We start from the raw sequence: 26,922 nt of genomic DNA, 5'->3' as shown, positions 1-26,922 counted from the left end.
GTAGAGAATAAAGCCCCAGCTGTGGCTGCGTTTACTTCCAACCAACACCTATTTTCACTTAGTAAAAAAGAAGTATAATTTATAATAATAAAATAGTGAGAAGTAAGATATCAATAGCAAAGTTAGCAAAATAATATTATAGGTATTGCCGTCTCTAATATTATGTGGACGCTATTTTAGCATGTAATATTTTCCATAACAGGATACAAAATCCATTTTGATTATGATACAATCAATATAACTGTATAATTACTAGTGCGCTAAAAAAGTTTTGCTCTCAGCGGGTTTTTTCCTTAATTATATGAACTTGTTAGTTTTTATGTCGAAGTTGTATATTCATCGCCATGTCGGACACAAATTGCTGACACTAGATTGATATTGAGTAGAAAAATCCAAAATCATTTAGCCCGACCCGGGGAGCGAACCCTAGACCTCAGCATTGCAGTCCAGAATAACAGCCATGTATTTTATACTATCCTACTTCTGGGCACGGGCCTCCTCTACTACTAAGGGGCATTAGGCCTTTAATCCATCACGCTGGTCTAGTGCGGATTAAAAATTTATATAGACAATTTCTCAAGTATGCAGGTTTCTTCAACGTTAAAGAAAGCGATAATTCAATCATAATTTTAGAAAAGCTAAAGGTGTGTGCCCTTGGGATTCGAACCTGCGGACATTCGTCTCGGCAGTCCGTTCCACACACAACTAGGCTATCGCCGAATAAGCATATACTCTTAATAAATCAGTAACAATTCGTAAGAGCTGATCTGCATCTTCAAAATGAATACATGAACATAAACGAGACCGGAACCCTAATAGGAGAATAAAGATGAACTAATAGTAAATTTAATGCATTTGTAACGGTTCTTAATTTTACCACTTTCTAATGACGTATGTTGCGATTATAAAATAAATTAATTCTAAACATATTCATGAGTCTTAGGCCGCCTTCAAATTAACCGCGCGGCTGCAGCGCGACCATTGCGTGGCAAGTTAAATCCATATAAAAAGGGCACGCGCGAAAGTCGCGCTGTAACAGCGGGGCGTTTAGCGGCAAATTAAATGAGCACTTAGGTCTATTATTTTAAAGTGGTTTGTGTTGTGGCAATATTTGAATTTTGAAGGCGCTCTAAATCTTATTATTGCCAAGGTAAATAGAAGTGTTATTCGTGCAACCCATTAACTTATAATTTATAGACACGAATATCCATAGAAAATATTTGTTCAAAATCTGAACTAAAATGGCAACCAAAACGTCACTGTAATAACCAATTTATTCACTTATATAACAAATAATTTTACTTATGTTATTAATATTTTTTATTCACATCCAGATTTGCACTTAGACTCGCGTTTTTATATTATGAGCGCCACCCCGTATACGACCAAAAGCATCAATATTGACACCATACTAAAATCATTTTGAATGGAAATCAGTTCAATTTGAACACAATGAATATTCGGAACGCCAAATCTAGTACGTAGTAGTAGATATATATCGATGGTGCAACCCTACTATGCCTTGAACTTGACAACCTCAGTTAGTGGCTTATCGTTAACACTAAGTAAAATCCTTTCTACAACTAAGTTAGGAAGGTTACCTACGTCGGCCTTCGATAAGATCAGTTGGAAAAATAAATGACAATAACTTAACTTCTAATTCATCACAATCGTAGAAATACAGTGTATGGAAAAGATTATTTATTGGACTGCAGTCATATTATCAAAATAAAAAAGCCTTAGTTGTTTGTAAGCATCTGACCGATAAAATTGCACGTTTGATTTATATTTGTAAATTTCCGAATACATTCACTCATTACTTATTTTTTGTAGACCCAATTAAAGAACTATTTTTGGGAACATTTTGAATACATCAGGTACATTATTACAACTGTGAAATAAAGAAGTGGAGCGAAGAGCGTCATAAAATGGAACAGAATTAATATCACACACCTCATGGAAGGTTTGTTTAAGTCCTCTTGTGTTTCTATCTACATAAATTTTCTTCCCAAAAAATGAAAAACGATCACTTTACTTCACATATATACAAATTTCTTAGTACTTCAATTAAACTTAACGTATATAGGCGAATTAAAATTTTGAATATGTTCAGCTACTTTTGTATCTGACTATACGTGAATTATTCGAATTATTAAAAAAAAAAAATATACATTCATAATTTTTTTGATGACTTTTTGGTGGGCTTATTTTAAGCGGGTACCGATCTGTCATTAAATGAAAAAAATAAAATATACCTGAATGCCTAACACGCAAATTATAAATTTGTTAAAACATAATTGTAATTATTTATGTCATCCTAAAGAAAACTAATATCCACCTGTGCTGCAGATTATAAAAAGCTTCTTAGATCACTGTTCTATGAACATAATAAAATAAACAACTTACCCGATCTCTCGACACCATTCACTTTAAAGTAAATGCGGTCCATGACTGCATAGCAGGAAAGTAGTTACTTGACTGACTATTCCATCATAAAAGAGCTCCTAAAATGATTGGGAAACATACGGACGCATATTGCTGCGACTCGCGGTTGGATGAATATCCTGATATATTTAGTTAATTCATTATTTTCTAAAGCGGCGATAGCCAAGTTGGGTGTGGAACGGACTGCCAAGACGAATGTCCGCAGGTTCAAATCCTAAGGGCACACACCTCTGACTTTTCTAAAAAATCATGTGTGTATTCTTTGTGAATTTATCGTTCGCTTTAACGGTGAAGGAAAACATCGTGAGGAAACCTGCACATCTGAGAAGTTCTCTATAGGAATTTCGAAGGTGTGTGAAGTCTATCAACCCGCACTAGGCCAGCGTGGTGGACTAAGGCCTAATCCCTCTCAGTAGTAGAGGAGGCCCGTGCTCAGCAGTGGGCAAGTATATAATACAGGGCTGATATTATTATTATTATTTTCTAAATATGAGCATAATAATATAGTATAATAATATAGTATGTTATTTTGCACACTATAAAATGATAATATGCAAAATAGTGACTTATTTATTGCCATCCGCGTAGATAATGAATATAAAAGGCAAATTTACATATAAATAAAATTGAATACTTTTAACAAACACCCTAAAATTAAGTATAGTTATTTTAAGCTGGAACCAAATGATCGTAAATCGATGTGTCTGGGGAAATTTACAATGACGTCACATGGTTTGTAAACATCTATTGTCATCGCTCCAATATGCTTAGTGTTTACAGACATGTGACGTCATATCACTGAATCGATGCCATATTTCGGAGCAAGCGTTTTACCAGATTTGTTATTCAGTATATTTTGTAATGTTTTTTTTTTTAATTAAATACGTAAATAATTAAAAATAAATCATATTTTTAGGGTTCAAAGATACTACTACACATGATTTTTTACAAGGCCTAATATTAATATAACTGTAATGATTAAACCATTTATAAATAATACTCAACGTTAATCGTTGAAATATTGTTTCTAAGTGTTACATTTCATTGCAATTTTTATTTTCATTTCACTATTCTATCATTATAATATATTATATATATCAACAATAAGATTTCGTATATCAAATTTAAATTCTTGATAGTATAATATAATAATAACAATTCTAGTCTTCGACATTGATAACATTGTTATTAGCTCGCCTTTGACCTTGAAATCTTCTAGGGGAGATTATCTAGGGGATTGATAAAGATATATTTATTAAATTTTAAGAATTCAAATTGTCGTAAGGTGACATTCTGCTCAAGGGAACCACACACAACATACAGTTACTCTATATGTATAAATGTGTTCTGCAAATCGTTCTAACTTTAATTACATTCTACATAACGAGAAGTCGGCAGATACCGGGTTATATAGACCTTTCGTCACTATTGTACATTGTCTGTATTATATTAAATAAATACTGCCACTAGTAACAAAAATATAAAACTCATAAACAATAAAAACCCTTTTTGACTGCCACGGTAAAGTGACCCCTACTGCACATGTTGATAAGGTGAGTGGAATATTGTTAGTGTTAAATGACGAAGTTATTTATCCTTTGCCAGTCGACATAATTACGCCGGCGATTTGGAACCGTGAATCGTTTGAAGTTCGGGATGGTGGAGCTAGTCTCTCAGTCGTGACACCTTATGCTTATCAAGCGAATGGCTTGCTCGCCTTATACCTAGTTGTATGATATAAAAACCGCGGCTCAACCGCTGACACGATATTTCTAGTTTGTAATGCGGTTATGTGAGCGATTTTCGACCGTATGTTTACATTAACCACAATAATATTGTAAACTTCATTATTCTTATAATGTATATAGTACTAGTTAATGATTGCGATGATATACATAAATGAGTTATGACATACTTAAAACTTTCTATTTTAGGTACTAATTTAACGGCCTCTTACGCATTTTTATTTACTTAAGTGCGCGTGCGCGACCCAGCAGTATAATATTTGATAATAAGTTAATGTTTTTGGGTGTTACAAAATGATTTTATTATGTATTTTATTTAAGGTGTACAAGTGATGCCTTGTATGTGCGGTACGGCAGCGCTCTTAGGTTCTGGGTTCGAACCCCGAGTCGGGCCAAGTGATATTTGGGTTTTTCTGCTCAGTATAAGCCCGAAGTCTGAAAATTGTGCCCAATACGGCTATAGGTTCGCCTCTTAACACATAATGGGATAGAACACACTTGGCGAAAAGTGCGTGCCTTCATTACATCTCTGCATACCCCTTCGGGGATAAATGCGAGATGTGTGTGTAAGTGTTGAAGACCATCGAGGAAACTTGTGATAATTATCTTTTGATTGTTGGTAGATTAAAAATTGCCATTAATTTCATAATTCAAACAATGTATAACATTTTAATTATAATAAATTGTTCCATTTCACTTTATTTTGAGAGAATTTGCAACACTTGTCGGTCGCATGAATTATACCGTCCTATCCTCCGATATACCGACTGATCGCGGAATACAATTGTTAAATAGTAGTTGAGTATAAATTATCTCGTGAATACATGGCTTAATGTAAGAGGTTCGCTCCGTGGCAATTCTTGTGCGCTCAGTTTTAACACCGAATGCACGCCAATGTATGGAAGGACATTCGTCGCGGGCTAAGGCATACAGTGGTGTATGCGTATCTATTAGTTGCAGAACACGGCGAGAATATTTGCCCTTCTTTTCCCTCTGTTTCTTTTTTCGCGGGGTAAAACACATTATCGCGCCTTTTTCTCCCTGGCCAATCTAAGAAGTTTTCATTCTTCCCCGACTCTCCATCCGAGCTGCTGCGGTTACCAAACCGGCGAATGACTTGTATGCCGTAAGCAAGGCAACATCTAATTCTCATAAAAACAAAGAAAAAATATCAAATGCCTGATTTAGTTTGTTAGCAATTATTGCTACATCTATTTGACCGTGTATTTAAGCTACGCCTAACAAAGTATCATAGCAATTTATTTTCAACTATTTCATTGCTTTGATTAAATTTATAAGGTTGATTGGTTAGTTAAAAGAAAAGAAAGAAATAATATAAGGAGTACACATAAGAGTCACCAAAAACATTTTTTATTTACTAGACCTTCAACAACATTTTATATATCAAATTTGAAATTATGATGAATGATTATTAAAATATATGTCGATGCTCCGGAAATTTATTTAGACATAAGCCAATATACTATATAAAAGATTTTTTTTATAATCTTGAACCAAAAATTCTAATTCTAAAAGTAAAATGCGCAATTATAACAAACTTCCTTATTTCAATAAAGCTTAAAATCCTTTATTTTGTTGTTGCATGCTAAACAATTTTTTTCGACAGTGTAGGGCCCATCTGAAACAAAATTATAATAATTTTATGCTTTCTTTATAACATTTAATTCCACTCGTACGCTTACATTGCCGATTATTGCTTCAGACTCGCGAGTCAAGGTGCGGAAAAATCCACAATATTTCAGTTTAATAAAGTAGCTGCGAACTTTGCATCAACAAAAATTTACCTAGTCGACAGTTCAATAGTTAATATCAATCAAATCGCTCATTTTAATGACTTTCCGTGTTTATTAAGCTGTTCTGGATCCTAACTGGAACGGATCTAGTCGACTTCGTGGCCACCAATGTATTACATTTTATAGCAGTAAGCACAAAACAGCAGAATGACGTACCGATTTGGAACCAGTTGGTGGTAGGTATCCCGGAGTCTTCTCGCGCCGCTGCGATTGCTGCCCTGATCGAGAAGGGTACCACTACCGCCAAACATATAGGCGGTTCGCCAGTGCCTGTAATTATAATACTACTTACATGATTTTTGGAGGATTGTAATAATAATATGAATTACACATTTGTAGCGAAAAAAATCGTCCAAGTGGGAGGAGGAATTTAGGTTCAGCCAAGATACGATAAAACATACGAGTTTATGAAAAAAAAGAACTCCAGCTTAAAGTTACTGGCAATAATTACAAATTAATTTAAAACAAATATGATAACCTTTAGAACCGAGTATTTGTTTGTTACTGTAGGAATTCTTCCTGAAGGACACCCTAAAGTCCTGCGGGATATCTCTTGCTAATGGTACGGAATAGTTCCAGGAGCGATCTGTCAGTAATTCTCCTGAGTTTTTATCGTAAACCAAATTCTCACAGGTCCAATATCCCACGCCCATCATAAAAGCACCTTCCACCTGCAAAATACCAGCCACGAAATACTAAATGTCGGGTACAGTATTTTAAAAAAATAGTAGAGAACATCACTAAGCAATATTATTACGGTGTGAAAAAACATCACGTCGAAACCTGCAGAGTAGTGTAAATATAATTAGACAGTAGCGTTCACAGCATTAGATGTTCAAGAACTAATTCCCAACGAAAATGCTCCAAGGAAATTACTTGACACAATACTTTTCTAAAAGTAATTTTATGATGAACTTACTTGGCCGATATCAATCTCAGGACTAACGCTCTGTCCCACGTCCTGCAGTATGTCTACTCTGCGGATCTCCATCTCTCCCGTCAACACGTCCACTTCAGTTTCTGCTATAGCCATGCCGAATATATTATACAGAACAATATCAGTTATGTTAACGAATGAGTGAACTTGTAAATTTATATTCGCGGCAAATGCAGTTGCTATTAGTTCTTCCCAGGTCGGATTGACCAACGCAATTTTGATTGGAGTCAATCTCAGTAACAGTTCTTCACAACACTTTTTGACACCAATCGCAATATTTTGAGAAGTGAGACTACCACCAGATATCATGTTGTTTGGCGTGAAGTTAGAATTAGTTGCCTTTATTTGTATTTTTTCTATGGGAATTTTGAGTATGTAGGCACAAATTTGCACAGCTTTAGTATTCACACCTTGGCCCATATCTATACCACCATGAATGATTGCCACACTTCCATCCTCATGGAAAACTGAAACAGTAACGTCGAAGTATGGAAATCCTAAAGAAGTCCACTTCATCATAGTTATTCCTATACCACGTTTCTTCCATCTGTTTTGAGCATTGAATTCTTTGACGGCTAATTTTCGTTGAGCATAGTCAGCAGTCGCGGTCAGAGTTGTAGTCATTTCTTTTAACTCGCTGTATCTTATTATGTCCAAATTTGCTAATCTAACTTCCAACGGATCTATGTCCATCTCGTAAGAAATTTGTTCCATGACCTGTTCGATCATTGCAATATTTTCTAGTGTACCTGTAGGCAACAATAACTCGAATATAAATTAACATTATATTAATAGTCTTCGTTTCATCAATAATTAATTACGTATCGTTTGCTTTGCACGTGCTTAATATAAACGTGTTGTTACACATTTTGAAAGTTATAATGTATTAATTTCCTTTTTAACCAGCCTATAACATAAATTAATTTATCGAACCGAGAAGTCTAGTTTTTTAGCATAGACACTTTCTTTTAACAAGCAGATCATAAGTGTACTATGTATATACAGAATTAAGAATTATTTGTTGTGGTATAGTAGTTAAAATTGTAGCTTTTATTAAACAAGATTTATTGGTATTATAGCTAGTATACTACTACTATCACTATAGTAATCAGAGATATGAATTCATAATTATCATTCTTGAGCTGTGCGTATGTTAAATAAACTAATGGACCTCTAGTGGTCGAAATTTGACCGTCGAATTTATTGTATTTGTAATACATGTATACATCTTTTTTTTTCACTCCTTTGTAAGAACTTTAATTATGTCAAATCTCATACTCCTCCGTTCGTGTAATAGCCTTAAAAGGGGTAATTTTTTTCCTTTTTGTATTAATAATATTATTATAGTCAAGTTTTTATTACCTGGGGCTCTGCACCACGTGGTTTTCGCAGTATCGGTGATAGTATCGTAACAATCGACGTTCCACTTTGAGCTGTCGTAGCAGTTGTTATACGCTTCGACACCAAGTATTGAAAGTTTCTCGTTGATTATATGCCCATTGTCTTCATAGAGGAAGTAATCCATGTATTGGATAACTCCAGCACTATTCACTGCAACCTAAGACATAATGGGTTTTTTTATAGCAGGTTTCTGTCCACCTGTTAGCTACCGGATAGGACGCGTTATAATGCTGGTAGAATAGTGGTACGTTGCCAGTCTTTGATTGACAGGAGAAAAATTCGAAACGATAAAGTCAGCATTGCGCATTCAGAATCTTGTTATTTCTTAGAAATATTAAGTTACATTTATTGCCGTTTGTAAATTGCTTATGTAGGCAGTATCATTTGCGTTGTACACATTCACATTATTATATTAATAATTCAAGTTCAACTTATACTGAACCAGAAGGTACTAAATTATTTCCTCTTACCTGGAAGTCTGTAGAGCATGGGAATCTCTTGCCTAGAGCCCTCATATTGCTAGTCATAGGTTGTATTAGCCGACAAGGTTTATTTAGCTTTAACGTCGCCAAGCTGCTCGCTACAGCAATGAGGATGCTTCGAGATATTTTGATGCCAAATGATCCTCCTAGACGCCGCACGTGAATATCTATCCTTATGAATAAACATCATCATAAAGAACTTGTAACTTTGTACCTTTGGAGTAAAGATCTCTAATATCTCGTCACATTCAAAGACTTTCACGTATTTAGCAGATCCTATACAAGTAGGACACAACACACACACAACTTGCAGTTTAATTTTGTATTACTTAATATACTGATGACTTTGAAACTAAAGGAATATGAGTGACCAAACTTACTTGTTGCATTTCAAGTTCAATGCTCTTGATAAAACCATCTGAGCGCCATCGATCCAATGCGTTGTCAGGTACAGAGCCAGTCCTTCCTCTGTCGGTGTCGTTACGCTTACCAGCGTTTCCATCATGTAATGGTATTGTCCGTAAATGGCATTTTCTCCTTTGATTACTTTCTTTACATCGAACCCTTTAGTTGCAGCTTTAAGGGACAAATATGAGGTATTTCTTTTAGATTCTTTTTTAGCGTCTTTTATATTAAGAACTGGCTTTTTGACATTCCTATAAGTAGCCTGGACTAGTTTGGCAGCACGTTCTGCAATTGGTCGGGTTTCAGCTACGATCATGCCAATTGGTTGGTTGTAATATTTGACTTTTCCGCTGCAAAATATTTCCTCATCAGCCAAATACAGTATAAAACCAGTTGGCGTGAATGTGTTCTGTCCAGGTATATCTTTTGCAGAGTAGAATGCAATTACTCCTGGAATTTCCTAAAAAAATTAAAGTTACAAAACTTTATTTCTATTAGATCAGTTTTTATGATATAGAAGTATATTTTCTTAAGACACTCTTATTTATCATTCTTACACGAGGCGATAAATAAATTATTTTATTTATAGAAGATCATGTTTTTTTCTTTATCATAATAATTATAAGCCATACCATGCAATTTTAATATTTTATTCCCAATCTTCTACATATAAGTCGATTTTAAATTGACCACTAAAAGCAGAACATCAATCTGAAAACTTATCTTAAAGCTACATAAAGGTAATATCACAGTATTGGATCACTTACTAGAGCGGCACTTGCATCTATGTCCACAATATCTCCTACAGCGACGGTGCTGAGAACTAACGCTGCGTGTACTTCATCAGGTACGGTTGGAATATCTTCTACATACTTTGCTTCCCCAGCACATTGTACCTGTGAATTATAATTACTATAAAGCCCACTTGCAAAAATGCAATAATAATATTATTTCAAAAATATACAAAGTATATTATTTTTAACTAGATTTTTTTTAACATATTTTGTATTTATTATTGCATATAATTCAGTATCTTAATGTGTATCTGCAAACAGAAGTAAGTTTGTTCGTCCTATAAGTGTGTCAGAAGCTTGGCCTAAGTATTGTGTGCCCTTTCAATTGAATTGGAAAAAATATCGAAATCAGCCAATATTTCATATTCAACGTCAATGTGAAACGATACTCTTTGTTTGGGACTGAATATTGTCAAAAGTCCAATATCAGATTTATTTTATGCAAAGTTACTACAATTTTACTTAAGTGCATACATACCAACTCAAGTAGGCAGAGGTCTTAGAAATCTACATTTAAACAGCTATTTTAGGTCCCATATTTTGAGGGTAAGCCAGTTGTTTTCTACTTACCAATGCATCGACCTTAGGTATCGGTTGGTTCAAAGGCCACAACTCGGTATTGGTATCAAACATTTGCCGAGATTCTGACACCGGTCGTGTTTCATGAATCTTGGTCGCCCCGGATCGGTACTGAGATCCGAGTATGTTTGTTGGGCATAGAGATAGAACACTCTAGAAATAAAAATCAATTCATATGTTGTAACTGATATGAGTGATTATGGATCAGCATATTATTAATTAACTAGCTTTTGCCCGCGGCTCCGCCCGCGTTGTAAAGATTTTCAGGCTAAAGTTTTCCGTTATAAAAGTACTAGTTTCCCGGGAGCCTATGTTCTTCCCAGGGTCTCAAACTGTCTCCATAACAAATTTCATTTTAATACGTTGGGTAGTTTTTGAGTTTAACACGTTCAGACAGATGCAGCGGGGGACTTTGTTTTATAATATATTTTTTAGAACTTTTTAAGAGGAACAATCCCGTCGTACATCATTGTTGCATAACTTTAACCGTTTACCCAGCGCACGCAACCTCAAAACTTATAAATTGTCCCCGTTTTTGCAACATGTTTCATTACTGCTCCGCTCCTATTGGTCATAGCGTGATGATATATAACTTAAAGCACTCCACAAGCAAAGGGCTATTCAACACAAAAATATTTTTTCAGTTCGAATCGGTAGTTCCTGAGTTTAGCAATTACTGCTCCGCTCCAATTGGGTATAGTGTGATGATACATAGCCTATAGCACTCCACGAACAAAGGGCTATCCAACACAAAAATATTTTTTCAGTTCAAACTGATAGTTCCTGAGATTAGCCATTACTGCTCCGCTCCTATTAGGTATAGCGTGATGATATATAGCCTATAGCACTCCACAAACAAAGGGCTATCCAACGCAAAAAGAATTTTTCAGTTTGGACCGGTAGTTCCTGAGATTAGCCATTACTGCTCCGCTCCTATTGGGTATAGCGTGATGATATATAGCCTATAGCACTCCACGAACAAAGGGCTATCCAACGCAAAAAGAATTTTTCAGTTTGGACCGGTAGTTTCTGAGATTAGCGCGTTCAAACAAACAAACAAACCAACAAACAAACAAACTCTTCAGCTTTATATAATAGTATAGATTAACCGTTTCACAGATTTTAAGTGAGTGAAGCAGCTAAACTCATTAAGTCTTTTGAATCTCTAAGCAATGTTGAATTACTATTTATGTAATAAAATATATAGGATTTTGGCATTAATTATATTGTCCTCATTAAATTTGAATACCACTCCGTGGAGCATAAACATATAGACTTCATATATAAATACTTACTTTATAGAACAAGCCTAAAGCCAGCTGTTTTCTGTAATCCACAGATGGTTCTGGCGGATTATTCGTTACCACTAACTCGTTTTCCAAAATATTCAAAGCACCTTGCAACGTTTCATTGGTGAAAAGATTCTTTCCAATTAGATAAGATTTAGTTTTCGAGGCTGTGATGAAAACTGATGACAATCCGCCGTAGACAATCCTGCACTGCTTTACTATACCCCCTCCATCTAGTTTGTACATAAATCCAGCGTTTACTATTGCGTGTGCACTTTGTGCACGAGGCATCACCTGCAATTTTTAAGACAGGGATAGCATTGTAATATGGTCATAATGATTGAATCAGAAAACTGACCTTTACAGCTGTAGCTGTAAAAGGCGACAGCATCAAATGATTGAAGATTTTTAAAAAAGATAATTGAGATCGGTGGAGCTAAGGGTTTTGGAGTTTCCGCTAATCCCATGGAGTGGATGAAACGCATAGTCCAAAAATAGTTCAGAACTCAAAATGAGTACTTAATCTAGTGTGTTACATTATATAAATAAAGAAATGGCCTGTGTCACAACTTCGGACAAAATGCTTCCCACTAGTCACATTAATGTAGGTATTAGCCGACTTAAAATAACAGTCTAATCTATGTTTCTACATTAATGGTAATGAATATATAATTCAAATTAATATATAATATAATTCAATAGTTATCAAATAAAAATTATATGAAACTTTTGAAACACGCCTTTAGAATCCACTACAATTGTTTAGACACAAACTGCACCACACATGTTATTAAACATAGTTCAAGAACCTTATAAGTGACAATATGGTAATCACTGCTTAACGGCGGCAACATCACTTGCAATATGACCTTCCCTTTCATATCTTCTTTTAAAAACTGTTTCATCTTCAGAGTTTTCTTCTCCCCTCTCGATGTCACTAGAAATTTTAAGTTTAATGCTTTATATCAGCGGTAGGACAATATATATTATATACCAAGACGTTATAAAGAAAATTTTAATTAACATGCTGTAATATGTGAGATTATTACAACTATTACTTACATATAACAATTTGTGCACCAACAGTTGTACACAAAAGGAACAAATCCGAGGAAAATTCGTTATGTGCGTGCTTTATCATAAGATTACCCCCGACTGAACCTAACTAAAAAAATGAATAAAATATGATTAGTAAGTGTAAACTGCTTATGAATACAGCGTGGAAAAAATGAGTTAGCAAAATCAAAAGTTTTCAAATCGATTATACACGTTAAGTTGAATTGAAACCATTTTTTGCTTCTTATAGTAAACACCTTTTATTTTATTTTGTGATGGTTTCTACCTATAATAATGGAGTGATACAGAATACATAAGTCGCAAAGTCGACTAGATAATAACATTTCAAAAGTAATGACATACCGCAAAAAATATTAGACTTACATTTCTGACAGGAATATGAGCTACTAATTTGAGATGCTCGCTTAATGTTTTTAGATATCCGAAATAGTCTTCTTTGGAAGTAATGTCAAATTTATCTCTCAATTCAGTCAGAGTCAGTCCAGCTCCGATGATCAAGTTTTGATCTATTCTATAAGTTTTTAATTCTTCAATCGCGCTGATGTCTATCAAATGTCGAGGATATTCGAATATTGGGTATGCTCCTGAAAGTGGAATACAATATATCAATGCGTTGTTGGCTTTATAGAAAGAGATTATTAAGTGCAGGTGTTTCAGTCTTCGAGAATATCATACATATAAAACGAGACAAGCTGTCATTGATTGCTGGAAGAACAGGTGAAGGGTTTCTGTTCGTGAAATTTAACATACCTTTAGCCGTATTTCCAAATACGAGCATGTAGGATTCGTATCCCTTTTCATTCAGAATAGTGAAAATATCATTTACTTGACACACTCTGTACCAATTTTTACCATCCTTCAGTTTAATCTTTAAAATGCGTGGTGCTTTTAAGTCATCAGCTGATATCATGCACCACTCTTCTTCATTACAGGGAGCTTTGGAACAATTCTGTCCAGTTTTCTTACATATTTGCAAATCTTCGATATCAGTAATTTGTTTATCTTTCGTAGCATCTATTGCAAATTTCTTGAACGCTTCTAGTATAGGTCTGTAGCCTGTGCATCGACAGACATTGCTACCGAAAGACTGTTCTATTTCCAACATTGTCATGTCTTTCTTTTTTTTGGATGAGGCTACAATTTTTGTAAAAAAATTGAGTTAGAGTTTCTAAGTTTTAATTGGTTATTATAAGGTACAACTAATTACCTGTACATGGCCATCACCCATGCGGGACTGCAGTACCCACACTGGCTCCCATTGCTATCGGCTAAAGTCTTCTGCAACTCGTGATACCCTTTCTTCCTGTTGCCAACTTCTTCTATTGTCGTGATCTCCCAGCCCTGGCACGACGTCACCGATACCATGCACTGATGGTTGAAATCAAATGAAGTACATTAACCTTGTACGCAATTACATAACACTTTTTACTTATTATACTTGTTATATGTTGAAACGTCACGTATTTAACGGCTCCTATCAAAGCAAAATATATTTTTTCCAGAGAAGACTTCACGAAATTAATTCAGTGCACCGAATAATACATAATGCCTTGGATCTGACAAGTAGCACCAAGAAACTCAATTATAGCTCTCGACTACTATAATTAAAGCATACCGAGTTGACAGCTTGTACAGGAGCGCCGGGGCACTTGGAGGCGGCGACGATGCAGGCGCCGCAGCCGCCTTCGCGACACATGTACTTGGTGCCGCGCAGCTCCAGCCAGTCCCGCAGGTAGTCCACCAGCGTCAGGTCCGAGCTCACCTCGCATCCCACTAAAGAGTACAATTCAATGAAGACGAAGAGCAAAGATATTTTATTTTTAAAAGATTTTTGGGTCGGGTTTTAATCACTTATTTATGACTTTAGTATATATTTTTGTAAATAAAATTTAACGATCGTTTTTTTTGACTATCTTGAAATCATAATTACAGCTGTAAAATTAATAAGTGGAGCATAAATAAAATGTAGAATTGATATCACACACGTACACAATAGCAGATTTAAGTACATCATATGTCCTAGAGAAATATGGTACCTACTAGAATTATTTGAACTAGCTCAAAAAAAAAAAAATTTTTTTTAAAAGTTTTTTTATATCTTATTTCAGATCTGAATCGATTTGGCATTGAATGGCAATAATATGCTTCCTGTGACTCTACGCCTGTTCTCTCCGCAAATTATAATTTGTGAATTATTTTTTCACCCACTCACATCTTCATAATTACTTTTGTATCAAAATTGACAAGACTTATTACTATTAATCATAATTTTAATTTAATAACTGTTCCCTGAATATAAAATAATTAATCATACTCGTAGCGAGAAAATAATCAACTTACCCGATCTCTCAACACCATTCACTCTAAAGTAAATACGGTCCATTACTGAATAGTGGGAAAATGGATACTTACTGACTATGCCATAATAAAGAAGTTCCCAAAATAATTGGGAAACACACGTACGCTTATTGCGATGGTAACTGCTGCGACCTGCGACTGGGTGACGATTTAATGTATTTTCAAATAATTGATAGTACATAATAAAAAACAAAGTCCCATACCGCGTCTATCTTTACGAGATAAACACAAAAACAAAATTAAAATAGTTTGTATCCCAGAGAAGGATACAACTACTCTTCATCACGGGAAAATATAATATAGTGGGATTTATTCTGGAAAAAGTCTTTCATGCGGGCGAAGCCGCGATATAAAACTAGTAATGCAATAATAAAAATTCTAGTCTTTGACATCAGTAACGTTATTATAAATTTGCCTTTGGCATAGGAATCCCATAGGGAAATTTACCCACGGGATTAATAAAAACAAAAATAGTTAAGTTAATATTCTTAGGGGTTCATAGTTGATACTGTATGGTTAGTGTGTGGTTTATTAAATAAATACTGCCAACAATAACATTTTTTTATGCCGCCACGATAGATCCCTTGCCAGTCGACACAATTATGCCGGCTTGTTTGAAACCATTTATATCAACGTGTTTGAATTTCGGAATGCTGGATCTACTTAGACAGTCGTGATACAATATGATGTTTATCAGGCGAATGGCTTGCTCGCCTTATACTTAGTTCTATGACATAAAAATTCGCCGCTCAACTGATGACACGATATTTCTAAGTTTGTAATGCGGTTATGTGAGCAATTTCCAACCGTATATTTACACTAACTATAATAATATTGTCAACTTAAACATCGTTTTTATAATATACCTAGTAGTAGTTAATTATTACAATAAATATATACTTAACCTACTTAAAACTTTATGTTTTGGTAATTAATTGGCGTCTTTGTCACATTTATTTACGCAAGTGCGTGCGCACAATATTAAATAAAGCTGTGTTTATAAAATGACAGTGTAATAATATAAAGATAATAGTTAGGAAACTTTTTTGCTGGTGGCAGTATATTTTTAATATACGCCAAGAGAGCGACCACTGTACACAAGGTGCTAGTGGCTTACGTAAGTTTTCGCCTTCCAGGATCAGCCTGTATATCCGGTTCCAAAAGGCCGGCATAATTGTGGCGTCTGCCGAGGGGTAATCATCTCTCATCAGTTTACTTTCTATTTGACTCTAACGCATTTACCATCAGGTGCAGTGCCGTCGCATTGCCATGTCCTTATGAAAAAACTTTTAAGTTACAAAATAACTATTGGTATTTTATTCCAAGATCATCCGGTGAAGGAAAACATCGTGAGGAAACCTGCACATCTGAGAAGTTCTCTATAGGAATTTCGAAGGTGTGTGAAGTCTACCAATCCGCACTAGGCCAGCGTGGCGGACTAAGGCCTAATCCCTCTCAGTAGTAGAGGAGGCCCGTGCTCAGCAGTGGGCAAGTATATAATACAGGGCTGATATTATTATTATTATTATTATTCCAAGATCTCTCTTCATCATATCGGCGTGCTAATCGTATTATTAGGAGCTATTCCAAATGTATTAAAATTGTAAAAAAAAAAGATCATATTTCTGCAATACTCTGATCCTATTTTAAATTTATTCGTGTTTTTACTTAGCTTATCTAGCAATATAATTAGGCACCGATTCCATAAAAATATTTAATGTGCATATAAACATAAAAAACGAATTGTAAAGAAGATTACATTGCTTGTTTTAATGATTTTGGATTACAGTGGTATTGGCAGAGTAGAAAAACTAATTTTTCCAAAAGGAAACCCTACACAACATATTATATGTGCTGATATGTGTAAATGCGCTCTGCAAGTCGTTCTAATGGTAATTACATATAAATTACGAAAGGGAAGCCGACAGGAATCGGATTATATGGACCCTTCGCCACTAGTATTTTAAGATCTTTACTTGATAATGATTTCTTATGTTTACGCGAATGTTAGACATTGAAATTAAACTAATTTTCCGGATTCTTTCGCGGTTTTTTTGTATTTTTTTTTTTGCTCCCGACGTTCTCAGTCCCCCCGTGACCATGAAGGCTGCAAAGTCTTCGAAACGTCGGGAGAAAAATAAAATACAAAAAAACCTCGATAGAATCCGGAAAATTAGTTTAATTTCAATCTTTACTTGTTAAAAAGTTTTTATTATTGCTTTTTTGTTAGTTATAGAACTAAATTTAATTCAACACAATACAAAAAGAAAAATTCTCATCCAATTTTACATGAAGAATTCCCTTCCACATCTTCAAAATTCAAAGTGGAACAAAGATATTTATAATACGGTTAGTATCTTGAAGCTATATTAAACCCAACACAAAAATAATCATCAAAATGCAATTTAGTTTGAGGAGTTCTATCTTGCATCTCCCAAGTTTAAAGGAAAATTAAAATAGGATGATTCCGTAGCTATACGAAATCGAACGCAAAAGGATTAGAATAGATAATTCTTTGTAATATAAAAAGAGAATTAAATAAAATATACAGAGTATACACAAGTCACAATATCAATTTGTATTTATTAGACATTCAACGTCATTCCATATGTATAATTTGAAAGTATGTTGAATCAAATGTATAATAACAATGGTCCAGACATATATTTTTATACAAAGAAAAGCCAATATCTTTTTATAGTCCTCAGATCATACTATTGAAAACATTCGAGTTTTAAAAAGTGAAAATGTGCAATTATATCTAATTTGCTTATTTTAATAAAGCTTAAAATCCTTTATATTATTGTTGGAAGCTAAACAAACTTTTTCAACCGTGTACGGCCCATCTGAAAAAAAAATATTATTGTGTTTTGCTTCGTAATATTGAATTTTCACTCCTACGTCGACTACTAATTAATGTTGTTTCAGATACACAACCTAAGCTGCGGAAAAATATTGACAATATTTCACTTTCATAAATAGTTATAAAATTTTGCTTTAACAGAAAGTTAACTGTTGAATAATTAATATCAACCAAATAGCAAAACTTATAACTATTGGTGTTTGTTATGTAGTGCAAAATTGCAAAATGACGTACCGATTTGGAACCAATTGGTGGTAGGTATCCCGGAGTCTTCTCGCGCTGCTGCGATTGCTGCCCTGATAGAGAAAGGTACCGCTACCGCCAAACATAAAGGCGGCTCTCCAGTGCCTGTAAATATGATACTACTTATACAATTTCTAGAGCATTTTATTACAATGCTATAATGTGTACAATAATGTGTACACATTTGTAGACTAAATAAAATGGTCTAAGTGAGAAGATGAATTTATTTTCAGTCAAGATGGGGCAGACATACGAGTTTATGAAAAAAAAAACCTCTAGCTTAAGTTTTTTACCTTTAGCACCGAGTATATGTTTGCTACTGTAGGAATTCTTCCTGAAAGACACCCTGAAGTCCTGCGGGATATCTCTTGCTAATGGTACCAGATAGTGCCATGAGCGATCTGTTAGCAACTCTCCTGTGTTTTTATCGTAAACTAAATTCTCACAAGTCCAGTATCCCACGCCCATCATGAATGCACCTTCCACCTGCAAAATGCCAGCCACAGAATACTAAGTTGCGGTAATAGTATTTTACTAATTAGTCATCTATACTAACTTCTCAGTCGGCAAAACTGTAAACTATTATTAGGGAAGAAAAAACATAAAGAGGAAACCTGCCGAGTAGTAAGATAAGACAGCAGTATTCGCTGCATAATATGTTCAAGAGTTGATGACGAATAAAAATTCAAGTAAGTGAGTAATTTTCTAAAAATAATCTTACACACTTACTTGACCAATATCAATTTCAGGATTAATGCTTTGCCCCACGTCCTGCAGAATGTCTACTCTACGAATCTCCATCTCTCCCGTCAACACGTCCACTTCAGTTTCTGCTATAGCCATGCCAAATATATTATACTGAACAACATCAGCTATGTTGACGAATGCGTGAACTTGTAAATCTATATGCTGAGCAAATGCAGATTTTATTAGTTGTTCCCAGGTCGGATTATCCAACATAGATTTGATTGGATTCAATCTTTCCAGCAGTATTTCGCAGCATTTCCTCACACCAATGCCTATATTATGAGAGGTAATGCTTGCACCAGTAAGGAAACTATTTGGTGTAAAATTAGTATTAGTTGGTTTTATTTGTATTTTTCAATAGGTATTTTGAGAATGTAAGCGCAGATTTGTACGGCTTTAGTATTCAGTCCCTGGCCCACATCAGTACCACCGTGCATGATGGTCACAGTCCCGTCTTCTTTGAATACTGAGAGGTTAACGTCAAAATATGGATATCCAAAGGGAGGCCACCTCATCATTGTTATTCCTAGACCACGTTTCTTCCATCTGTTTTGAGAATTAAATTCTTTGACGGCCAATTTTCGTTGACTGTAGTCAGCAGTTGTAGTCAGAGTAATAGCCATTTCTTTTAAGTCGCCGTATTTTATTGTATCCAAGTTTGCTAATCTAACTTCTAACGGATCTTTTGACATCTCGTAGGATATTTGTTCCATGATATGTTCCGTCATGGCTATATTTTCTAATGTACCTGTACCAAACAATAATTATTTTAATATAACATTATTGTAAGTACATACTTACAATAAATGTCAATGTTGTCAATAAAAAGCGTTTAGCTTATATAAGTATGTATACACTATTTTTACTCAATTAAAAATCCTGTTTGTCCTTTAACATCTTCTATTTATGTAATAATAATAACAGCTCTGTAACTTTAATATTGTTTCATGCTCAGCTCGAACCTCTGATACTACTGAGAACGCTTAGGTACTAGACCAGCACGCTAGCCTAATGCAGGTTGGCAGACTTCATTTACCTTTCGATTTATATAATATAGTACTACCTATAGAAATTGCTCACACTTTCACGCACGTGGATGAAGTATCCAGACCCCACTTCATTTACCATCGGGTGTGGTGGGAAAACAATATTTTTTTTACTAGAAAAAAAAAATTTGCAGTAAGAATGATTACCTGGGGCTCGACACCACGTATTTTTTGCAGTATCAGTGAGAGTGTCGTAACATTCGATGTTCCATTTAGAGGTGTCATAGCAGTTGTTATATGAATCGATAACAACTAGTGAAAGTTTTTCGTTGAACATATGCCCATTGTCCTCATAAAGAGAGTAATCCATGTATTGGATTTCTCCAGCACTATTCACTGCAACCTGAAACATAGGAATTTTAGTATTCTTATATGTATAGTGCAAAATTTTTGTTTTATTACCGACTGCTACAGTATCCCTGCTGAAATTAAACAGGAGTCTTAGTAGCTGCAGCAATCTGAGAAAGTAAATGGGAAGAGAAAGTTGGAGAAAGGAGAGAGTAGGAGGGAAAAAGGTTCTTCGGATAAGGGAGGAAATGATGAGAGAAAACGTTTGCTAATGAGTTTAGAGCCTAGTATGGCGAAGAGGTATACGGGTATACAACGCAGTGTACCCTAACTTGCGAAGAATGTATTCCCATAAATGGGTAATGTGCATTCGGTGATATGTGATAACATGATAAAATATTTACAAAAACAATGGACAGGGCACATATTTTACATTTTAAATTCAGTTCTCGTGATTATATTGAACGGCCAAGATGTTACCTTGAAACTATTTACATATATAAACATTAACGATTTCCGCTCAATTGGCAGACAGATTTTCGAGACAAATTATCCTTACCTCAAACTCTGTTGAACTTGGGAATCTCTTGCCTAAGGCCCTCATGTTCGTGGACATCGATTGTATTAACCGGCATGGTCTGTTCAGTTTTAGTGTGGCCAAACTATTCGCAACAGCAATAAGGATGCTTCGAGATATCTTGAATCCAAATGATCCCCCAAGACGTCGCCCGTTAATGTCTAACCTTATGAATAAATATCATGATTAATATTGTGTAGTTTATTTTTGACCAAAATGTATTAGTTTCTAAATTATATGGATGTACTATATAATGATAATTCTAAATAGATCTCTCTCAAAAGGAATTCATAGCTTGAAAACTAAATAGATGTATTTGAACTTACTTGTTGCAATTTATGTTTAAGGCTCTTGATACTGCCATCTGAACACCATCGATCCATTGTGATGTCACATGTAAAGCCAGCCCCTCCTCAGTTGGTTTGGTGACGCATACTAATGTCTCCATCATATTATGGTACTGGCCATATATTGTGTTATTTCCTTTGATCATTTTTTTTACGTCGGATCCTTTATCTGTAGCTTTAACTGATAAAAACAAGGCGTTCCTTTCGAGTTCTTTTTTAGCGTCTTTTATATCAAGGATTGGCTTTTTGACATTTCTGTAAGTGGCCTGGACTAGTTTCGCAGCCCGTTCTGCAATCGGTCGGGTTTCAGCTACGATCATACCAATTGGTTGGTTGTAGTACTTGACTCTTCCGCTGCAGAATATTTCCTCATCAGCCTCATATAGAATAAAACTAGTTGGTGTGAAGGTGTTCTGTCCAGGGATGTCTTTTGCGGAATAAAACGCTACTACTCCTGGTATTTCCTGTGGAAGAAATATATTCGATGCGGTTTTTTCATAGAAGAAGTATTTTGTGCACTATTTTATTACATAACACGACTTTATAATGATATGTCTTAAGTACACGGCCATTTGTTTTGATTTTTGTAAGTTCATATCTAATGTCGCAAGGTGATAAAGTTGCAGTGCTTCCTGACATTTCTGATTTCATAACGTTGCCATAGGTTATGGGCAGTCGTAAAACTTTTCATCGGACAAATGAATTTCTCGCCGCTGTATTGAGTGGTATAAAAAATATACTTATCAACCGATAAACCTATTTACAGGGTTTCATTTTCTTGTGCTTTAGAGATTACTAAAGATTAATTTACATTGTTTGAAAAGCGTTGTTTTGTGGGTTGAAGTTTAATTTTGATTGACTTACCAACGCAGCTTTTGCATCTATGTCCACAATATCACCTACAGCGACGGTGCTGAGAACTAACGCCGCATATACTTCATCAGGTATACACGGAATGTCATCTACATATTTCGCTTCGCCGGCACACTGGACCTGTAAATTATGATTACATATATTTTTGAAGGCACTAGATTAAATTAATTAACCTTATTTTTATTGAAGAAAAAAAAAATTATAAAATCATGCTTAATTACCAGCATCAGTTAACATAATTGAGAATGACTGAAACATTATTTTTCACACGTGTTTGCGGGTTAGAACAATACGTATTTATTTTATAATATTTTCAAACTCAATAGTAGGTGCATTGCTTTTCATGTCTCCGCTTCGATATTAAAAAATTCTAGTACGCAACATCAACGTTACTTAACTCTATCATTTAAATTTGCGCAACATTACCGCCTTCTCACTTACCAATGCCTCGACCTTAGGAATCGGCTGGTTCAAAGGCCACAACTCAGTATTTGTATTGAAGTCGTGGTGAGCTTGTGACACAGGCCGTGTTTCGTGAATCTTCGTCGCACCCGATCGGTATCGAGGGTCAATTTTGCTTATTGGGCATAAAGAAAGCACACTCTGAAAGCAAATATAATATTATGATGAATTAAATATCTGCTGGTTTTATTGAAGACGGATGAGAGGTTTCAGTTTTGTAATTTGTTTTCAGGCTTATATCCTTGAAGTTGTAGAAAGAAGTATAGTTAGATATAAGGTTTGTCCAGTTAGTATTTAACACAAATATCATCAAAAGCTGCTAAACTATCTGGCAAAATTGCAATCATAGTCACATCATGCGTATTAATAAATGAAAACAAGTTACCCAATAAAAAGAAAATTAAAACTATGATGACTTTGACGCTTTTTGAAACGCTATTGTCATAATATACATAATTTCCATAAAACAATGGAAAATGTATCTATGTTCCTATTTGGAAACATTTTAAGACTACCTATTTTACTTTAGGATAGAGCATGTAAGTTTAAGTAAATACTTACTTTGTAAAACAAGCCTAAAGCCAGCTGTTTCCTGTACTTTACAGATAGATTAAGTTGGTTTTCCGTCACCACTATCTCGTTTTCCAAGATTTTTAGGGCACGTTGCAATGTCTCATTGATAAACAGCTTCTTTCCAATCAGATATGTTTTAGTTGACGAGGCTTCGATGAAAGCTGGTGAAAGTCCGCCGTAGATAATCCTGCACTTCTTTACCTTACCTTCTCCATCTAATTTGTACATGAATCCAGCATTCACTATTGCATGCGAGCTTTGCGAACGAGCCATTATCTAAAAATATGAAATCAATTAAACACACAAAAATCACACACATGGTCCTGAATCTTGACCCCATAATCAAATTATCATCTTGGGTCGTGGCAACAGAAATTATCATGATTTTGGTGTCAGAAAAATAACTTCTGAAATAACTATAATTATGCTGTGTCATCTACAAATATTTTTCTTGATGTGGAAAAACCGCAACATTCGTTTTACTCACTTGCTGTATCACAAAAAAAAAATGCGTTAAATACATTTCCCTTACCTACCTTATAAGTGACAACATGGCAATCGTTATTTAAAGGTGGCAACATTACATTTAATATGACTTTCCCCTTCATATCTTCTTTCAAAAACTGTTTCATCGTCAGAGTTTTCTTTTCTTTCGATGACACTAAAATAATTTACATAGTTAATTTAAACACAGTAATAAATTTAGTGGTGGCTCGAATTTAGTTCTCTTACGATTTTGAAAGCTTTGATTGCAATTGACTTGATAAAATTTTCAATAAAATTAGTGATATTCCCAACAATACTTACAAATTGTCACCTGCGCTCCAACAGTTGCAAACAAAAGGAATAAATCCGATGGAAAATCATTGTGACTATGCTTGATCATCAGATTACCTCCTACTGAACCTAACTGAAAACGATAGAAACAAAATTATTAAGAATAGCAACTCAAACTAGTAGGACTATTTCAACAAATTAATATATTCTTGCTATGCTCAAGTTAGCATTTCTAACTTCTGTTGTTATGGATAAAATAAACAGTCTAACCAGATACTGCCTTAGTTCAGCATCAGCGTATGGCGTTGGATCAGGCGCTAGGCAGTTGATTCATGATTATCATTTTTTTTTATTTATACTCACATTACGAACAGGAATATGTGCTATTAGTTTGAGATGATCGCAAAACGATTTAAGATACTCGAAATAGTCTTCTTTAGCAGTCATTTCAAATTTATCTTTCAATTCCGATAAAGTGAGTCCTGCTCCAATAATCAGGTTCTGATCTAATGTATAAGTCTTCAATTCATGAACTCCACTGATATCTATCAAATTTTGAGGATATTCGAATATTGGGCTAACTCCTGGAATTATAAGCAACATTCAGAATATGTTTTGTAAAATATTTTTAGAAAGCCGGTTGGATATAACCAGTTATTGTTGCCTAAAGCCTTGACTTAGGGGGTGCTAAACATCAATGTTATCGTAGTAAATAAAGTAGGAATTAGTAATATTATAAAATACAAAGTACCTTTAGCTGTATTTCCGCACACCAACATGTACGACTCATATCCCTTTGCATGAAGAATAGTGAAGATATCATTTACTTGACACACTCTGTACCAACATTTACCGTCACATAAGTGAATCTTTATAATGCTTGGTTCTTTAAGATCCTCAGCTGATACCATGCACCATTCCTCTTCATTACAAGAAATTTTAGAGCATTGGTTTCCTGTTTTCTTACAAGTGTGCAAATCTTCAATATCAGTAATTTTTTTATCTTTCGGAGCATCTATTGCAAATTTATTGAGCGCTTCTATTATAGGTCTGTAGCCTGTACATCGGCAAATGTTGCTGCTGCAAGACTGTTCTATTTCCAACATTGTCATTTCCTTTCTTTTGCATAAGGCTAGACCGAAATGAAAAATTTAGATTAAAACTCTTGTTGTATTTGATTGACTAATACTGCATTGTTCAACTATAACAGTCAACTACAGTCTTAGTAGTTGAAGGAAACTTTATAATAATAAATAAATTCCAAAGGAATAACGTTACCTGTACATAGCCATCACCCATGCGGGGTTACAGTACCCACACTGGCTCCCGTTGCAATCAGCTAAAGTCTTCTGCAAAACGTGATACCCTTTCTTTCTATTGCCAACTTCTTCTATTGTCGTGATCTCCCAGCCCTGACATGACGTCACCGATACCATGCACTAATAATGGTGAAATTACATTTTAATGAAAAAGTCAACAAATCCTGATGAAGGAGTTAAAGAGTATAAAAATAGAAAAAAATAAAGGCTTCTTATAGCGGGAGTATATAGTTATAAACTGTTGGGTAAGTATGACTTGTCCCATTTTGAATCTAATTGATTATTTTTATAGTAACTTTAATAAAAGTATGACTGCCTCGGTGGCGTAGTTGTATTGCATGTCCGGTACAATAGCGCTCTGAGGTCCTGGGTTCGAATCCCGGGTCGGGCAAAGTGATATTTGGGTTTTTCTGCTCAGTATCAGCCCGGAGTCTGAAATTTGTGCCCGATATGGCGATAGGCTCGCCCCCTATCACATCATGGGACGGAACATACTTGGCGAAAAGTGGGTGCCCTAGTTGCGCCTCTGCATATCCCTTCGGGGATAAATGCGTGATGTTATGTATGTATGTATGTAATAAAAGTATACCGAGTTGACAGCCTGTACGGGTCCTCCAGGACACGTGGAGGCGGCGACGATGCAGGCGCCGCAGCCGCCCTCGCGACACATGTACTTGGTGCCGCGCAGCTCCAGCCAGTCCCGCAGGTAGTCCACCAGCGTCAGGTCCGAGCTCACCTCGCATCCCACTAAAGCATACTTGTTTATTAATTACTCTAGGTGATACATGAGGTGCAACACATGATACTTAGGAACTTTAGGTACACTGTCTAGAGTAAGACGGCCAGACGTAGCTACTAGCATCACCTAGTATTTTTAAAACTAAATTATCTTACCTGATCTCTCCACACCATTTACTTTGAAACAAATGCGGTCCATGACTGCATAGTACGAAAGATGTAGTTTGACTAACTACAAAACACAGCATTGCAAATAATTAGAAAAAACACAAAAAAAATAATTAACCCCGCGTTGTTTATATAAATACAGCTGAATTAACAAACATTGGTGAAACGAATCCTATGTGACATTTGAATTCGTTCCACCATTCATTGCGTAGTGTTACCCGTCAATTACGAAGTTATATTTATTGTAATATCGGTAAATACAGCACACGTTCACGCTATTTGTTATTTACATAGCCATATGACATAAGATCGCGACTTTTTGCTCTTTTTTAAGGGGGTAGGCAAAAATGTTTCGTTAGGGCTCATTTAATAAAAGGCAAACCTATTGCCGCTTATAGGGAGTAACTACAGACTTCGGGCAGATGATGAGCACAAAAATCCAATATAACATTACTGAGGATCGGAATCGAGACCTCAGCAAAGTGGTACCAGTTTTCAACGCACTACAACTCCGCCACCAAGATTGTATGTTATTTAATAAATAAAAACGGTACAAAACGATACAGTGTAAATCG

At 35.1% G+C, this 26,922-nt stretch overlaps 2 protein-coding genes and 1 pseudogene across 2 annotated transcripts in view; all 3 read right to left on the bottom strand.

Moving 5' to 3' along the window:
• LOC115453829 (probable aldehyde oxidase gad-3) overlaps nt 1–2,522 on the bottom strand; it is a 30,604-nt gene extending 28,082 nt beyond the window's left edge. Inside the window, exon 1 of the mRNA XM_037446259.1 lies at nt 2,407–2,522. Coding sequence (XP_037302156.1) covers nt 2,407–2,449 — 43 coding nt within the window. The 5' untranslated portion in view covers nt 2,450–2,522. The remainder of the gene's footprint in view (nt 1–2,406) is intronic.
• A 3,054-nt stretch (nt 2,523–5,576) lies between these two features.
• On the bottom strand, nt 5,577–15,460 carry LOC115453444 (xanthine dehydrogenase). Its single transcript, XM_030182136.2, is given in 18 exon segments — nt 5,577–5,829; nt 6,161–6,274; nt 6,483–6,675; nt 6,924–7,690; nt 8,304–8,499; nt 8,813–8,996; nt 9,205–9,689; nt 9,997–10,125; nt 10,594–10,755; nt 11,898–12,185; nt 12,701–12,828; nt 12,954–13,056; nt 13,332–13,552; nt 13,719–14,091; nt 14,093–14,102; nt 14,176–14,336; nt 14,584–14,741; nt 15,309–15,460. Coding segments are annotated over 18 exon segments (3,786 nt in total). The 5' UTR covers nt 15,352–15,460; the 3' UTR covers nt 5,577–5,758.
• Nucleotides 15,461–17,879: 2,419 nt separating this feature from the next.
• LOC115453446 lies at nt 17,880–26,436 on the bottom strand (annotated as a pseudogene).
• Nucleotides 26,437–26,922: the final 486 nt, after the last annotated feature.

This window comes from Manduca sexta, unplaced genomic scaffold (genome assembly GCF_014839805.1).
Source record: "Manduca sexta isolate Smith_Timp_Sample1 unplaced genomic scaffold, JHU_Msex_v1.0 HiC_scaffold_28, whole genome shotgun sequence".
Classification (NCBI taxonomy): Eukaryota; Metazoa; Arthropoda; class Insecta; order Lepidoptera; family Sphingidae; genus Manduca; species Manduca sexta.
This window is presented reverse-complemented; position numbering and strand designations above follow the sequence as displayed.